The 16,761-nt window shown below is 42.8% G+C and overlaps 1 protein-coding gene and 1 long non-coding RNA gene across 5 annotated transcripts in view; one reads left to right on the forward strand and one right to left on the reverse strand.

Annotated features, from left to right (window-relative positions):
- Positions 1-10,479: 10,479 nt before the first annotated feature.
- The window catches only part of FAT1 (FAT atypical cadherin 1), a 116,148-nt gene continuing 109,866 nt past the window's right edge, over positions 10,480-16,761 (reverse strand). For 2 of the 4 annotated variants that reach the window (XM_081926486.1, XM_081926487.1), the window contains exons 27-28: positions 13,017-13,052; positions 10,480-11,999 (exon numbers count right to left, since the gene is read on the reverse strand). In XM_081926486.1, coding sequence (XP_081782612.1) covers positions 11,374-11,999; positions 13,017-13,052 — 662 coding nt within the window. In that variant the 3' untranslated portion in view covers positions 10,480-11,373. Of the gene's footprint in view, positions 12,000-13,016; positions 13,053-16,761 lie in introns of those variants that run through there. The other 2 variants (XM_081926488.1, XR_014172052.1) reach the window with 2 other exon arrangements.
- Positions 13,059-14,061, forward strand: LOC309378439. Its single transcript, XR_014172073.1, has 2 exons — positions 13,059-13,596; positions 13,630-14,061. It is a non-coding gene; the product is annotated as an uncharacterized lncRNA (long non-coding RNA).

Below are 16,761 nucleotides of genomic sequence, written 5' to 3' on the forward strand. Positions count from 1 at the left end.
ATCAAATGGCATAACTGAAAATTCTAAACCTGTACCCACCAATCAGAATATGCACATATTCTATCCTTCATTTGCATACTGAGAGTTCTATCTCCAACCCCTCCTCATCTGTGTCAGTTAAAGTTCTCCAGTGACAGTTTTCAACTTTCACCTGACCAGATGGAAGACTTCCCCCATCAGTTACATTGCAGTGCACACTACAATACAAATGGCAGAATACATTGCACAATACTCATTAAAGCACAAGTTGAACAAACAGTATTGCATCACAGTTCTATCATAAACCACACTGTGGATATAAAACTTTAAATAAATGAATAACAGTTACACTGCCAAGCTTTCACCATTGGCGCATTAATCCATTACTGGGAAAGCTTCAGTGTTAAATTTCTGCATATCACCCATTTGTTAAAAGAATACAAACCTTGCCTGAAACCAAGGCCCAAGTGAACATCTGGTTTTACATTTACTATAAATCTCCCATCAGCTGACAGAAATTTAGCAAAAGAATAATAAAACTGTACCTGTTTGTTCTGAAAGGAAAAGAGAGGCAACTAGAGCCATTAACAAAGGAAGGGGATAAACTAAGCTCCTACTTGAATGCTTTGAAATGCTTGCATCAAAGGAAGATGCAAATAAGCAAACAAACGCATAAGGAGTTGGCTCCTTATTTGATTTCTCCTATTAAATGATAAAAATAATTCTAGTGCAGAGGAACATGGGGTGTTTTTCAAAAACAAAAACAAAAAACCCTTTTCAAAGTAGGGAAGTGGTTTGCTTACTCAGAAACCAATTTTATTTCCTGCTAGTGAGGGTTTTTAACTTGTGAAGCTGTGAATAAAAGCAAAGATGGACAGGTTTCCCCATGTAAATTAAGTAGCAGCACAATGGTCACTTATCCAAGTAATGGTTGGAACAACTAAAGGAACTGTAACTGCTGTAATATAACTGTAACACCCATGTGTACTTAGACTTACATGGCTTAATCTTTGAGACAAGCCTTTGCTATTGGCTCATCAACCAGGTAGTCACAACCAAAGCCTTGCTTGTGAAGGGAATGTGGAACCTCCTTGACTCCCAGTGCCGAGAGAGCAGAGGTGGGGAAGGGATATGGAGGGTGAGTAAGAATGCTGCTGCTCCAGGGTGCGAGACCAGGAGCTCGACCTCAGAAGGCTACATTCAGCCATACTTAATCCCTCTCAACATTCTCCATCCAAGCAAGCCAGGGGCAATATCACAGTTCAAGTGGACACACTCCAGCCAGGCAACAGCATTTGAAGAAGACATAGAGGAGGGGTCAGTCAGTGAAGGCTGGAGTGGTTTATGTGTCCTGACAGAATCCCAAGGGCTGGATAGAGAGTCCTAGAGGGCTGTATTTGCAGACTTTCCAAGTCTGAAAGTGTTCCTGTTTTCCAGGGTTAGTCCTGGATTTACAGAAGCTGTTTCAATTTCTGATTTGATCCTGGAATACCACGCTTTTCTTTAGGGTGTCTCTATCTTCATCAGTGGGACGCAGGTGGCACTGTGGGTTAAACCACAGAGCCTAGGGCTTGCCGATCAGAAGGTTGGCAGTTTGAATCCCCACGACGGGGTGAGCTCCTGTTGCTCGGTCCCTGCTCCTGCCAACCTAGCAGTTCAAAAGCACCTCAAAGTGCAAGTAGATAAATAGGTACTGTGGGAAGGTAAACGGTGTTTCCGTGCGCTGCTCTGGTTCACCAGAAGCAGCTTAGTCATGCTGGTCTCATGACCCGGAAGCAGTACGCTGGCTCCCTCAACCAATAAAGCGAGATGAGCGCCACAACCCCGGAGTCGTCTGTGACTGGACTTAATGGTTAGGGGTCCCTTTACCTTCATCAGAGAAATGTTGGAGGGTTATATGATCCCTCACTGTCAGGGAATGGTCTGAACAGGAGGGTTAGGAAGTGTATCCTCAGCCAGATCAGCTTCTCTCTGAAGAGGAGGAGGAGGTGAACAATTTGCCCCACCCTCTCCCAAGCAGTTTCAGTAGGGGAGGGAGGGAGAGAGAGAGAGAGAGAGAGAGAGAGAGGAGAATGCTGCACAGCTTCCGCAGGAGTTACGTAGCTATGAGATACTGGAGAAGAGGGGGAAGGGAAGGAACAGCCAGCAGATTCCTCCCAAGAGAGCCTGGGCAATCCCCTCTCCCCTCAGACTCACAGGTCCAGCCATATTAAAGAACAGAGAATGCAGAGGGCTGGAACGTCCTGTTGGCACCTAGGATGTTGCTGGGGACGGAAGTGGAAGGGTTCAGAGTAGCCAACGCCTCTCTTTGTGGTGAGATATAGATTCTTGCTTTGCAACCAGATGACTGAATGGAAAGGGCTATCAAAGACAAACTGCTTGTGATTCTTGCCTATGAAGTTACTGAGGGACTAAAGGACACCAAGCCAAAGAGATAAGTCACTATACAACCATCTGAAGGCAACCGTAAATAGGGAAGTTTTTAATGTTTTATTATGTTCTGATATATGTCGGAAGTCACCCAGAGTGGCTGGGGCAACCCAGTCAGGTGGGTGGGGTATGAATAATAAAATTATCATAGTCACCATTGAATAGTACATCCCCATTTTCATGGGAGAAATATTGGAAGGTATGTATTTGGGCCTCAGACTTGAGATTCCCCGTTAAACAGACATCATCCAGTTTGTGTATGCTACGAGACTGAGAGTAGGAGGAATGAAGTTCTCCAAGGAAATGAACATGATTTATTTATGAGGAGGCACACACAGAGAGAACCCCCCCCCCTTCATTTTCATTCCTTGCTCTTTGGTGCTTCCATTTACCAGCCTCTAGGAATCAGGCAGGTAATGATGATATACGGACTCGAGTGAAGTAATTTTCCCACCATGGTGCAGAAATCACGACAAAGCAACCCTGCTTCAGGAAATCATATTATATCCCAGTATAAGCAGGATGGTTAAGCTTTAGTTGATGCCTACATTTCAAATACCTACAGGCCCCCTTTGCTGTTACAGACTCAAAAGCACATTAATGTTCCAGTCATAAGCTGTGCTCAAAATGCTTTAACCTTTGTGCAAGCAGGAATTATTACAAACCCTTCTGTGCAAATTTACCAGCCCAATTTCCTAGCAATTACTACGTTCATTGTCCAGTGGCTTGAATTACAGAAAAATGAAATTGGTTGTTGAGAAGCAGGAGCGCGCTCTAAGGCTATTCATAAGTTCCAACGCCTTGTTGCTTGCTTTCAAGTATAAATGTATTAGTCTGTCTGGAGAGCAGAAAAGTTCTGCACAATATCCTACGGATCCTACAGCTGCAGATGACTGAGTTGGTATATGAGCTATTCTTGAATACACTTGCTGCAGAAGAAAAAGAGAGAAGGAAAAATATACACCATACCATGAACCACTGTTCAGGACATATTAAGGAAAAGAGTTTCAGTCTGTGTACTGTCAGGGTTACTGATTTATAAGTTTTCTTCACCACTAGACAAATAACAGCTTTTTGGGATGTCACATGAACAGGGTATCAAGCTGGCAAACAACAGTTTTTGCTAAGCCAACAAGAGAAGGGCTGAATTTTCATTTTAATATGAATGGATACCCTTCATAACCAAAAGCATGTAAAATATATGAACTCAAATTTGGCTAGAGGCAAGGAAATAGGAGTTCTTGTATTTATTTAGGTCTGTGCCCTGAATTATTTCAGGAACACACACACACACACACAAAGATGAGGTAACGTTTCTACGGTTATCAACCTATATACGATTATCAAATGTGCCCCTTTAAAAAAAACAGGGGGGGGGGAGGCTTAATTTGATTCAGCTGATCTGGTCACCAGCTAGCTATTTTCTCCTCCAGGTGATCAGCCTCTGACAAATTCACATTTGCATGACTTATTGGCGGTGCCTGTGCTTCTTCTGTTTACTTCCATTGAGCAGGCAATTCATGTTTTAGTTGCACAATTTGGTTATTTTAGAAATGATTTGGGATCAGCAGCCCAGAAAAGATGGTGTCACTGAAGCGCAAGGCAAATCTCAGTCCAGTGGAATCTAAACTTATAATGAAGATGGTAATAAAATGTGAATATTTCCCAGCCTGATGTCAGGGAGTGGGAAGAGAAAATGCCTAGCTTGATGTCTGCATGAGATATAAAAGAGATGATCTGGTGAATACAAAAGCAAAAGTTGTAAACAGAAATGATATTCAGTTCACACCAAGAGAAAGCCAAAGGACTGGTATTCAGACAATGTGTCTCTTGGCAAATAGAGATTCCTCTCTTGCCTTATTTTTCTCTTCCAGTATGTCTCCTGTCTCCAGAGTAAAATTAAATTAGCATCAAACCCTTTTTTCTTGAGTCAAGAAAATAACATAAGCCAATGAACTATCATCTCCTGCAATCTTAGAGGAAACTTTAATGACTTAGGAATCAAAACTAATTTACTTAGACTGGATCCAACTCTTCTTTTTGAGTCTCATGTATTGTCAGGTTTTTTTATGCAAAAAACAGAGTTAAGGTAAAAAGCTGTTTATATAGCTGTATATATACATAATACAGTATGCAAGTAAGCTTTAATTCCAATCACAGGGTATATTGCACACACCAAAACAATCTCCAAGTGGTGTAAGATTCCAGAGTTTCCAGTCACTTTCCTGAAGTTTGTGTTTCCTTTGGAAGTGAGGCACAGCAGAGAATGTGTTTATAAACCATATATCATATATACAACCAGAGCCTATGATGGAGGGGTTCACACCCCAAGAAACAAGGCAATGATCACCTGTTACCCACTGATGTCCAATATAAAAGTTTCTTCTGATGGAACATGGTGTTTCAAGCACTCAGAGTAGTTCCATCAGTAGGAAAATGCCTCTGGACCGCATCCCATAGCACTAACATTTCACTTCCTTCGGTCAAATGCCAACAGTAGCTTAGAGAAAGGCCAGGTACTTTTTTATGCACACCTGCTTCCAGCGTTTTCTCTGGTGACTCCTTAGAGCTCCACCAGCCTTTGAGGTACAATTCCTCAAGCTCCCTTTTCCCCATGCCCCATCCACCTACAAAGCCAAACCAAATTAACAACCAGCCAGTCAGATTTGCTTCAAGCCAAATCCCCCAACTACAGAATCATCTCCCTTCATAAGAAATCACAAATGAAGCCCAGAACACTTCTACAGTGTCCATTACCCTTGGCTAGCAATGGTGCTCAGGTTGACAATGAGTCCTGTATCTGCCTCAAACGAGCTGAAAACCTCCAGGAAACAAGTGTTTCAACACACAGTTTATGACATGCTAGTCTCTGGGTTACTTGTAATAGGAAAGAACCTCTACCAGCTGCCCAGGTGGGGAAGCTTCTGCAAACTGGAAGACTGTGTTTCTTCATCCGGTATCAGGCTGTCAGCATTAGCGCTGAGTCTGGTCCTCCAATTTCTCATAAGTTTTCTTTCCCTGATAATAATAATAATAATAATAATAATAATAATAATAATAATAATAATAAAGTTTCAGATTTTTATCCTTGTCCACAGAGCCGCTTGAGAATTTGGATGTTTGTGTGGTTTTGAGCTTATTATTGTAAGATGGTCAAGGGTAGTCAAGACTCTTTCTCTCCTCCCCCCCTTCAATTTCTCCAGCATTCATTATGAACCCTCCAGCTGCCCACAAGCTTCATGTGTAGAGTTATCTGGTGACAGGGGCTCCCAACATAGGAACCAACTCCTAGGGGCCAAGGTCCCTTTGGCCCTCCACAATAAAATATTTGCTGGGGCCAGGGCCCCCAGAGTTGATTGGCATTGCCATTCAAATGGTGTGCGTGCACCACATCTTGTGATCAGTTATGTGGGGTGAGACTTACCTGCCCCTCAATATTTTATTCAAATTGACACCCCTGGGTCCCAAACTGTGGACAACCAGTGCCCCACAAACTTCATTCATCTGTAGCAGGCTTGTGGATTTGCCACTGAGGACAGGAGACAGCACATCCATTCATTAGTCCAGTGTTTCCCAACCTTGGGCCTCCAGCTGTTTTTGAACTACAATTCCCATCATCCCTGACCACTGGTCTTGCTAGCTAGGGATGATGGGAGTTGTAGGCCAAAAACATCTGGGGGCCCAAGGTTGGGAAACACTGCATTAGTCACATCTATTTGTAATTGTATCTTTAATGCTTCTTCTATTTCTTGTGTTGTATTTTTTTACAGGGGAGTTTAGGTGGGAGTTACATTCCAGGTCATCGTGAGCATTGGCAGAGCATGCATGAGCCTGTCCCACCCCCCCATTGCACCTCCCCCCACGTATGCATCAAAATGCACAAAACGGGAGTTGCCTTTTGTGGCGTTTGTACGGAGCCCCTGGTCGTCTCACGGACTATTGACCTGTACACCACTAATCCGCTGCCACCAACCAGGTTCTCCCTGGTAAATCACTTAGTTTCAGTCAGCTTCTCAAGTTAACAATGAAGATTGTAGTTTATTGCAAACACAAATAAACTTTAAATGCATTCGAAACACTGTTACCCTTTACCCTCTTAGTCTTATTTTATTCTGTCTCTAACTCTTCTACCATAGGGACACGGGTGGCGCTGTGGGTTAAATCACAGAGCCTAGGACTTGCCAATCAGAAGGTCAGCGGTTCAAATCCCCGTGACGGGGTGAGCTCCCATTGCTTGGTCCCTGCTCCTGCCAACCTAGCAGTTCGAAAGTACCTCAAATGCAAGTAGATAAATAGGTACTGCTCCAGCGGGAAGGCAAACTGCGTTTCAGTGTGCTGCTCTGGCTCGCCAGAAGTGGCTTAGTCATGCTGGCCACATGACCCAGAAGCTGTACGCCGGCTCCCTCGACCAATAAAGCGAAATGAGCGCCACAACCCCACAGTTGGTCATGACTGGACCTAATGGTCAGGGATCCCTTTACTTTTACCTTTTTAACTCTTCTACCTCCCCTCACAAAAGAACCAACTGTACTAACTGTCTTTCTCTTTCCATCTGTCTGCCAACTGCTTTCCCAACTGCTTCTTCCCAACCAACCAACAGTCCAAACCTCGGGCTAAGCCCTTTTATAAACAGGTAGACTCCACCTCTGGCTTTTCTCTTGGTCTACCTATTAACTCTTTCTCTCCTCCTGTACAGACATTTTCAAAAGAACGGGCAAACACCACATCTGTATTCTGATGTTAATTCTATAGAGTTCAGATTGCAATACAATAAAATGCAATATATAAGAAGCAAGAAAGATATGGTTAAAAAACCCCATATGGCATCTAACACAGCACATTACAATGGCCACGAGGGGCAGAAGAACAATCATTTAGGTGGTCCACCCAGACCGACAGTGGTTTTCAAGTGGTCCATGGGGAGTAAAGCTTGGGAGCCACTGCCTTGTGGCATCATCTCCTGGGCTTTAATTGAAGCAGAACCACCTGAGGAGGCTGCAGAGGGCAGATCATTAGAGAGATGGTTTATAGTAGCAAAGAAAAAGAAAGAGGCACTCACAAACACCCCGTGAAAGGAAAGTTAAATGCAACAAATAACCTGCACTGTACTCGCTGGGATTTCACTGTAATGTTCTCTGCCCTTTGAGAATTGTAAAATGCAATCTCCTTTTCACTTTAATTGATGGAGAATGGCCAAAATTTCAGCATTACTGTGGAGCTAAGACTGTAACATAGATAATGTCTGGGCACACAGTTAAGTGAAAACGAACAGTGTTTGCGGGTTAGCAGAAAAGAATTACTTGCAAGGCTGTTGTGATAGTTAATTCTTTTGCTGATTGTAAATAATAAGCCTCATCAAAGTTCAGTTATATATCAAAGTTATTATAGCATCGGCTTGAAAAGGTAGTTATAATTACTTCCCTCCAAATGCTTTCTCATGTGGGACAGACTCTCTCTGGAACAAGCTACTAATCAAAAGAAGCTTAGATTCCACTTCTCGCAGACTGTTTTGAATTTGGTTCAGTGGTTTCTGTCACAGAGCAAGTTATCAGACACAACAGGCAGATAAGAGTGTTAAACAAATGCTGGAAATGACAACCTGCACCTCTTCTCTTTCTAAGGGACTCCCATTACTGTCATTTTAAAAATAAATAAGTATCAGAATGTCAAGACAGGAAAATAAAAGCAGAGGGGAAAAATCAAGTCAGCATAGGAAAAAAACTACAAGCATTTGTGTGTGTAAATAATTGAATCACTGGACTTCATCTAAGTGAATAATCAAACTTGCTCACAGATGATGCCAGAGATTCTGCTAAATGATAATAAACTTCACATCATATTACCCTCTGTAATAATACCCACACTGTAAGTATTTATTTTATTTTGTTGAAACCTCCTGGTACATTGTGTCCGTTCAGAGTGGAAGCATTATGCACTTCAGTTAAACCTTTTCTGGGGAACTGTTTTGGTTAAGCATACCCAACGTAAAATTCAGGTTGCTCCATGTCAAGAGTGACGATTACATTAAATACAAACTTCCAAGGTCACAATTCCAACACAGAGTGAAACATGCTTCAGCCCCACTGATTTCAATGGGCTTGAACTACGCTTAGCGCAATGTTGGATTGTGGCTCAACAACGTGTTTCGGAGCTCCATAGCAGAATCTCGCCTTAGAACATAACATCAGGTAGTGTTTGCAGCAGACTCTTAGCCATATCACAAACAGCAATTGGAAGCTCTCCATATTCAAGAGGTTGGAGAGGCTGTTGCTTGAGGCAGACAAACCCTTTGGAGCGAGGGCATCACTTGCAGGAATCCCAGCCAAAGAGCCCAAATCAGGGCTCTTTGGCTGGGGTTGACGTAAGAGGTAGAGCAGGCTTCCTCAACCTTGGCCCTCCAGATGTTTTGAGACTACAATTCCCATCATCCCTGACCATTGGTCCTGCTAGCTAGGGATCATGGGAGTTGTAGGCCAAAAACATCTGGAGGGCCGAGGCTGAGGAAGCCTGGGTAGAGCCTGAATTTCGTTGTTGTTGAGCAATAGATCTCCTCTTGAAGGTCCAACTTGACTTGTACCATCAAAATTAATTCTATTGAGCAAAAATTAACTGCACAGTGCTTTGTGTGTGTGGGAAGTACATGTTAGCCACCTTGGTGGTATAGGATAGTTCTGGGCATTTTGTCCTTTTTTTCTTTTCTTTTAAAGAAGTCATCGGAGATGATATATTATAAGTATTACCTAGAAAAATAATTTGTGAAGTTGTAAAACTTTACAAAAGTTGTAACACTTTACAAAATGACCATAGTTCAATTCAGGTGTTCAGTGCCAAACTCCTGCTCTGGAGGGTAGGACTCAAACCAATGGCTTCAAGTTGCAAGAAAGGAGATGCTGAGTAAACGTCAGGAAGAACTTTATGGAATTAAGAGCTGTTTGACAGCAGAACAGGTTGGGAGATGGTGGACTCTCCTTCCTTGGAGGGTTCTAAGCAGAGGTTGGATGCACATCTTTCATGGATGCTTTAGAAGAGATTCCTGCTTTGCAAGGGGGGGTTCACAAGATGACCCTTGGGGCCAATTCCACTTCTACAATTCTATGGTTCTACATAAGAGTAAGGCTGCACTTGCTGCTCCCTTCCATCATGCACCCATCGCCTGGTCCTATGCTCCTCCCCATGTATTGGAAGGTGACGGTCTTCAGAGGCAGCCCTGCTGCACTCAATGTGTAAGCTCAGTGCATGTTACTTGTGTAAGCTCAAAACATGTTCACACATGGAGCTTACACAAGTACAGCAGACCCTCCAATTTCTCCTTCAATAAGGAGGGCCCACAAGCCCACACCCCCCCCCCCTCAGGCAATGCTAATCACATGCTTGCACAGGACAAGGGGTTTGAATACATTCCTAAATATACAGAGGGGCGCATCTGGCAGATCAGCATTATGCATGTATCGAGCATGCAGTGATCATGCCAATTTCCCCATGTTTTCCTAGTAAATGCTTGGCATGTCTCAGTCCCTTGGCCGGAACACTTATTTTACATGGGTAGAAAATCTCGGGCTGGGCTGTTAGATGTTAAGTGGCATGTGAATGATAAAGCACGGTTATGTTTTCGCTGGGATTTCGACAATGAGATTCTTCATCCGACAGCAGAATTGCATCATTGCCACTAAATAGGCTGAGAACCTAATCCAAAGCACTGGCAGAAGTCAAAAGGAATAAGAGGATTCTAGAAATCATTATGAAGACTAATACCTCTGCGATCTTCTAAGTAACTGTTGGATACGCTTATTCTCCCCAGAGAATGGGGCGGAGGTATAATTGTAAAACACACACCGGTGCTACAGCTAGTGCATAAAAGAGAAGCATCTGAAACGTGATTCTCATCCTTACATATTGCATCCATTCATCCCATGTGTGCTACTCTTTATTTTAATGAATTAAGCAGGCTCATGCTGCCATCTGGTGGGCTGTATAAGGAACACCGTTTTTGTTTTTTGCTGGCTAGGCCTGCGCTAAGCAACGCATCTACAACGTTACACCTGTGTAATAGATATGAAGTAGATAACGGTGAACAAAGCTAAAGTATTTTATTAATAATTTATTGTCAGTAAGAAAGACTGGCTAATGGTAGATTTCAGTAAAAACCTTTACAAGACCATTGCATCACAAATATACAGACACTATAAAACTGTGCCATGGTGGTTTTGGTTCTAAATAGGTATGCAGTGGCTTCCCTCCTCCCCGCCCCCCACACTTTTCAAGAAAGGAAAAATGTGTAACTGTCCTAGAGTACAGAAACCCAGGTGGGATATTTCCATGTTCGTCACCCAGAAAATATCAGGAATCTTTTACAGCTGGAAATTATGTACACTTGGAAATGCATGGTTACATAGAAATCTATAAATGAAATGCCGCACTTCTGTGGAAAACAAAACAAAACGGTGAACTGCTGAATGCTATAAGACCCAGGGCATGTTGGTTTAACGGCACACTAAAAACACCACTAGAATCAGTGGAAATCAAGTTTCGAAAGTATCTACAAAATCTAGTTAAAATTATCGAAATCAAAACTGTACATAAAATTTACAAAAAGAGATAAGAAAAAAATGATTTGCTCTTGAACAATATAAATACATTTATCATGCTAACATGAGGAAGTGGTATGTGTTTTTGCTTTATTTCTTTTAACATAGACAATGTAAGTACAAAAAACACTTTTTGGGGGGGATGGCACAGCCAATGGGAGACCTGTGATCAGTCAAGCGGTGGGAACGAGGTCAGGAAATGGTTAACAAGTTGAAATGAGCTACATGATCCAGTGCAGCCATGCCAGTTTTAGCTCACTGAAACAAAAGCGGCTCAAGCATTGCTGCCAAGAAAAATAAGCTCTCCGATATTTTTCTCTAGAATACTTTTATTTTTTAAGTTCATTAACATCCAGGCACTTTTAATTGAGGAAGGGTGTCAGACTTCTGTGTGGTGCTGAGGCTCGAGCGAAGGGATGATCACCTCTTCGAAATGTCCGTCGTCTCCACTCTCATAGTCACTCAGCATGGCCTCAGACTCCATTTCACAGCATGCCGACACGTCGGAGCAGGAAGCTGTGGAAGCATACACAGACATGGACATGTTGTCTACGGGGGGCGCTTCGAAGTCTCTGCTGTACCCTACTGTGTAAGGAGCAAAGGGTTCTCTGTAATTCCCGGAGACTCCGTTGTTTGTGTTCTGAGGTTCCGACAGGTCTGGCGGATAGTGATGGGGAAGGTACTGGCTGAGATTGAACCTCTGCCTGCTCCTTGCAGAGGATCCCAAGCTACCTATAGCAGGCATGTCCCTGGATTGCTGTATTGAGTCAAACTGATCACTGTACTCGGGTGGCAACGGTGGGAGGTCGTCAGGCACTGGGAAGTCGTCCGGCGGAGGTGGAAAGTCACTCTCAATGTCGTAACCTCCAGGGTAGTAGTCTGCATCAATGGAATTTGGATCTGTATACAGGGGTGCAGCCTCTTCAACCACCTCGTAATTCGGATACTCCTGTATGCCAGGCAGTTGGACATTGGGCATCCAGTCAGAGGTATCCCAGTGATAGCCTGAAGGGCAAAAACAAAGCGGGTTTCAACATCTAACACTGAAAAATCAATATACTGCACTAAGGACAACACAACCACCAGCTATTAGAACACAAGAGGAATGGGAGGAATCTGCCCCCGAGGTTAACAAACATTCAACATTACAACAGCAAGGTCACGGTGCACCATGCAAATAGTTTATCAAGTCCGGGCTAACTAGGATCACAACATACCTCACCCTAAAGTGAGCTAAGGAATGAGCTGGTACACAACGCCAGAAAAATCATTCTTTGTGTAAAATAAAAGTGTATGGAAGCCTGTTACTGGAACAAACTGGTGCATGGTAACTACATTTATCTCAATGTAACATTTGCAACAAGCTCATGGCCCTGTTTGAAATAAAAGCCTGGCATGATCCGAGCCATGTTTACTCGGAAGTACATCCTACCGAGTCCTGTGGAGTAACAGTGTGCAGAATTGCAAGATTAGTCCATCAAAATTAGCAAGATTATGATAATTTAGCCCACTGATTTCAATGGGTTTTAAATTACAATTTGATTTTTCCGGACTGAGGCCAGTAAGTTTAAGATTCCCTAATTGTTGAAGTATCTATAACACTTACCAGTTTAGTATTAATGTTATTAGTTGCTGCCCATCGGCTGTGGAGTTAATTTTATAACAAGAACCCCTACGAAACTATTAGTAAGGACACTCAGGCATTCAAATGCAAAAACAAAAGTCTCTATATAAGCCAATCATGCAGAAAATCACTTTCTGTTGTAGGGCAAGAATATAATATTGTACTTGAAACAAAAGTGCTTACTGGCTTGACTGGTAAAACATCGCTATGTTACAAGTATCAAGATTTTGTGATCCCTTCTACAAAGGGGAAATTGCACTGGGCTAGAATAAGCGTCCAGTAACTGGAGGGAAATAACTGCATTCATACACAGTGAGCAAACCAAGTTAGTGCTGGGGGCCAAATATTAACAGAAACATTTCTGTGAATGGCAACAAACAACTACATGCAGAAGTCACCTCTTGAATTGCTCAGGTCGGGAACAGCGAAAGACTCTTTAGGTGGCAAAGTGGAGAGAGGGGGAAAAAAGATGAGCAGTTAGGCATCAAGTAGTTCAAAAGAACTCAATAGCCTAAAAACAGTAAGAATGTACACAATGGAAACAGTAACAAAACCCCTTCTATTGTCCCCTTGTAAGTTAAGGAAGGGAGACTTTATAGTTTTATTCCCTTCAAACAGTCATATCACAAACTGCTTCTGTAAAGTCACCAACTGGTCATGTGGGATGTTGTTTCAAGAAACAAACTCTTGAGTGTGTAGAAGTAATTGTGTGGTTCTTTGGATCCTGATCGAAGACAGGGCTTGGAAGTAAGGATGGAGGCTCAGCAAGGTAAAAACCCAGCACACACATTATTGATTGAATACGGCTTCTCTGATAGCGTTGAATTGTTTTGTATATTTGTGTTTTTTTATCCTTGTGGCTAATTCTGGAATCAGCTGCCTATTGTCCTTATGCACAGCCTAATAGCTAAATAGATTACTGAAACAATGAAGCTGTCTAATAACCGTGAAACCTAAACTTCAAAAATTAGATTAATAGTTTGATAATTAATCTGATTCCAGAATTAATAGTTTGAGAATATAGATTTATGAACCTGTTTTGCACAGACTAAAACAAAGCTTTTCATTACATAGTGAACCTTGGTTGCCAGTTCAAATCATTGTCCTAGCCATAGGCACCAAGTGGGGGGGGAGGGGCCACGGGACCCCCCATATTCGCGGTGTGCTGATGTCATGTGCACACGCCATCCTGCGGCCTCCGGCCCCTTCAATCGCGAGGGCAAGGCAGCAACCCTGGCTCTTACAAACCGAGGCTCTGTTATATAAGATTTCAGGGGGATGGTTGTCCAAGGAAGTGCTTGTTGAGTAAAATCTTAATGAAATGCAGCTGATTTTGAAGACTTTCTTTTAGGCTTTACAAGTGGGAACTGCAACAACATGTGGCAGCACAGAGTAATCTTGTTTGGGATTCCAGCCAGACAACCAGGACCCTTTCTCCCCACCTCCTCCAGAATACAATATTCCGGAATACACCTTTCCCAACCCCTTTCCATCATTCAGCACTCTGTGGCGTGCTCAATCGTCACTGAAAAGTCATTCCCCCTATTCTACCTCCTAAAATATGGTTTGAACTTCTGCAAACTTTGTGCTCCTCCAAATCTGCAGGTACCTCTCTGCGGCTGGTGCCACAGTGGCTACGTAAGGGCTGGCAGTCAGAAAATGAGTTTGCCATTACTAAATAGGATACAGTGGTACCTCAGGTTAAGAATTTAATTCGTTCTGGAGGTCTGTTCTTAACCTGAAACTGTTCTTAACCTGAAGACCACTTTAGCTAATGGGGCCTCCAGCTGCCGCCGCGCCGCTTCTGCATGATTTCTGTTCTCCTTCTGAAGCAAAGTTCTTAACCCGAGGTACTATTTCTGGGTTAGCGGAGTCTGTAACCTGAAGCGTCTGTAACCTGAAGCATCTGTAACCCAAGGTACCACTGTACATCTTAATCTCTTTTGTTGTCTAGATCTTAACCCTGCTTCAAATGCCCTCCTGCAACTAAACCTGTAAGCAACCCTAAGCATGTTCAGTGAAATATTTTTTATTATGTTTTTGTTTTTAGCTTATATTTTATGTTGTGAACCGCCCTGAGATCTACAGATGAAGGGGTGGATACAAATAAAATAAATAAATGAAACTCTCCTTCCCTGTATATCCCTGCATTGTTTTCTTTTTGTTTCCCTGAGTTGAGAATGTTAAGATTATAAACTCATCTACAGCAGGAATGTATCCTCTTTGTACTCTATAATGCTCCATGTATACTGATGGCGGCATTTTACAAACCAGCTTCCAACACATGCTAAGGGATGTCAGAAATGCACAGCCTGTATCTAGATGACATAGTCTTTTTTTACAATTGTATTGTTTATCTAGCTTGACCCCAACATTTCCCACCCACTAATACAAACAGATACAGTGGTACCTTGATTTAAGAACAGCTTAGTTTATGAACAACTTGGATTAAGAACACTGTAAACCTGGAAGTAGGTGTTTTGGTTTGTGAACTTTGCCTTGGAATAAGAACATGTTCCGCTTCCTGTTGAGTGTGTTCCATTTGTAAATTGAGTCCCCTGCTGCTATGGGAAAGCATGCCTTGGTTTAAGAATGCTTTGGTTTAAGAACGGACTTCTGGTACAGATTAAGTTCGTAAACCAAGGTACCACCCTAGATGTCTATCTATGCATAGAAGCTGATTCAAAGAGCATTTTCTACAGAGTCAAAAATGAGCAGGATAAAAGGAGAGGAGTATTTCTTGATTATTTTCTCCTTGTAGTCTACCACACAGAAGAGGTGTACCCCAGGGAAAGAAGAAACCTATGCTGGGAAAAAGTTGTGGTACAAGCCTGGTGTGAACCAAGACTTTACTGAGGCTGGTACTATTGAGGCTGTCTGCAGGTATGTTAACAGGAGAACTAAATCTGTCTGATGATCAACATTTTCAGGTACTTTCTACTTTGCATGTCAACTGTATGCCTTGGAGAATATCGCACTTGTTCTGTGCATTTAAGATGCTTTCTGTACCATTCAGTAATGCTTACAAATCCTGTAAAGTAAACTGTTTTATTATCACCAGCACCATCATTACATACGGGGTGAGCGGCATATTCTGAGTACTTAGTGGCCAGCCAGCAAATTAATGGCTGACCTAAAATTTGAACTGAAGACACCTCAGTTCATAGCTCATGTTGTTGAACATCGAACCATACTTCCTTTCTGTTTGCATTCAACCACCCAGCTACAATATCCTTGGCAAACTGTACTTTAAACAGTGCCATAGCACTTGCTCACCTCTATTATCTCATCTCAAGGGGGGGGGGAGTAGTATTGTTAATAGGATTGCTTCTTATCTCTTCTGGTTATGCAAGACCTACAAGGATTTTATGAGGTAATCTTCATATATATATATTAACATAAACAAATCATAGACATGTAAAGTTGGAAGGGACACCTAGGGTCATCAAGTCCAACTTCCTGCAATGCAGGAAACTCAGCTAAAACATTCAGGACAGATGACCACCTAACATCTGCTTTAAAATCTCCAAGGAAGGAGAGTCCACAACTTCCCCAAGGAGTACTGTGTATAGCATGCACTAGTGTGAAGTGTGTTCTTCAATCCTCTTTTCATTCATGACATTGCATGGGGCAGTTTTTGCTTGTTCCGGCTGCAAAACGAATGGCTTAAGAGCTGGGGGATAGCTCTGAGACTGGCAAAGCCTTTGTGCAGAGAAGAGGGAAGGGGAAAGATGGGGCAAGGAAGAACTTGGCCCTATGGTGGCATATTGCTACTGCTCACCTATGGGGAAGAATAAGGCTGAGAGACAGGATGTCCGGGACTGGGCTGGACACTGAGGAATGGGCAGTGGGACAATGTGGGTTTGGAGACTGACTTGGAAGAAGGGACCAGTGATCTGAGGGAGCCTGTGATATTCAAAGGCAGGAGAAGCTGCAGGATTGGAGAGTGGAGAACAGGTGCAAGGGGAGGAAGAGATAGGTCAGGCTGGTGTAGAGTCAAGGGCAGGCATAGGCAAACTCGGCCCTCCAGAAGGTTTGGGACTACAACTCCCATCATCCCTAGCTAACAGGACCAGTGGTCAGGGATGATGGGAACTGCAGTCCCAAAACATCTGGAGGGCCAAGTTTGCCTATGCCTGGTCA

This window comes from Podarcis melisellensis, assembly GCF_964234715.1.
Source record: "Podarcis melisellensis genome assembly, chromosome: 9".
In the NCBI taxonomy this organism is placed as follows: domain Eukaryota; kingdom Metazoa; phylum Chordata; class Lepidosauria; order Squamata; family Lacertidae; genus Podarcis; species Podarcis melisellensis.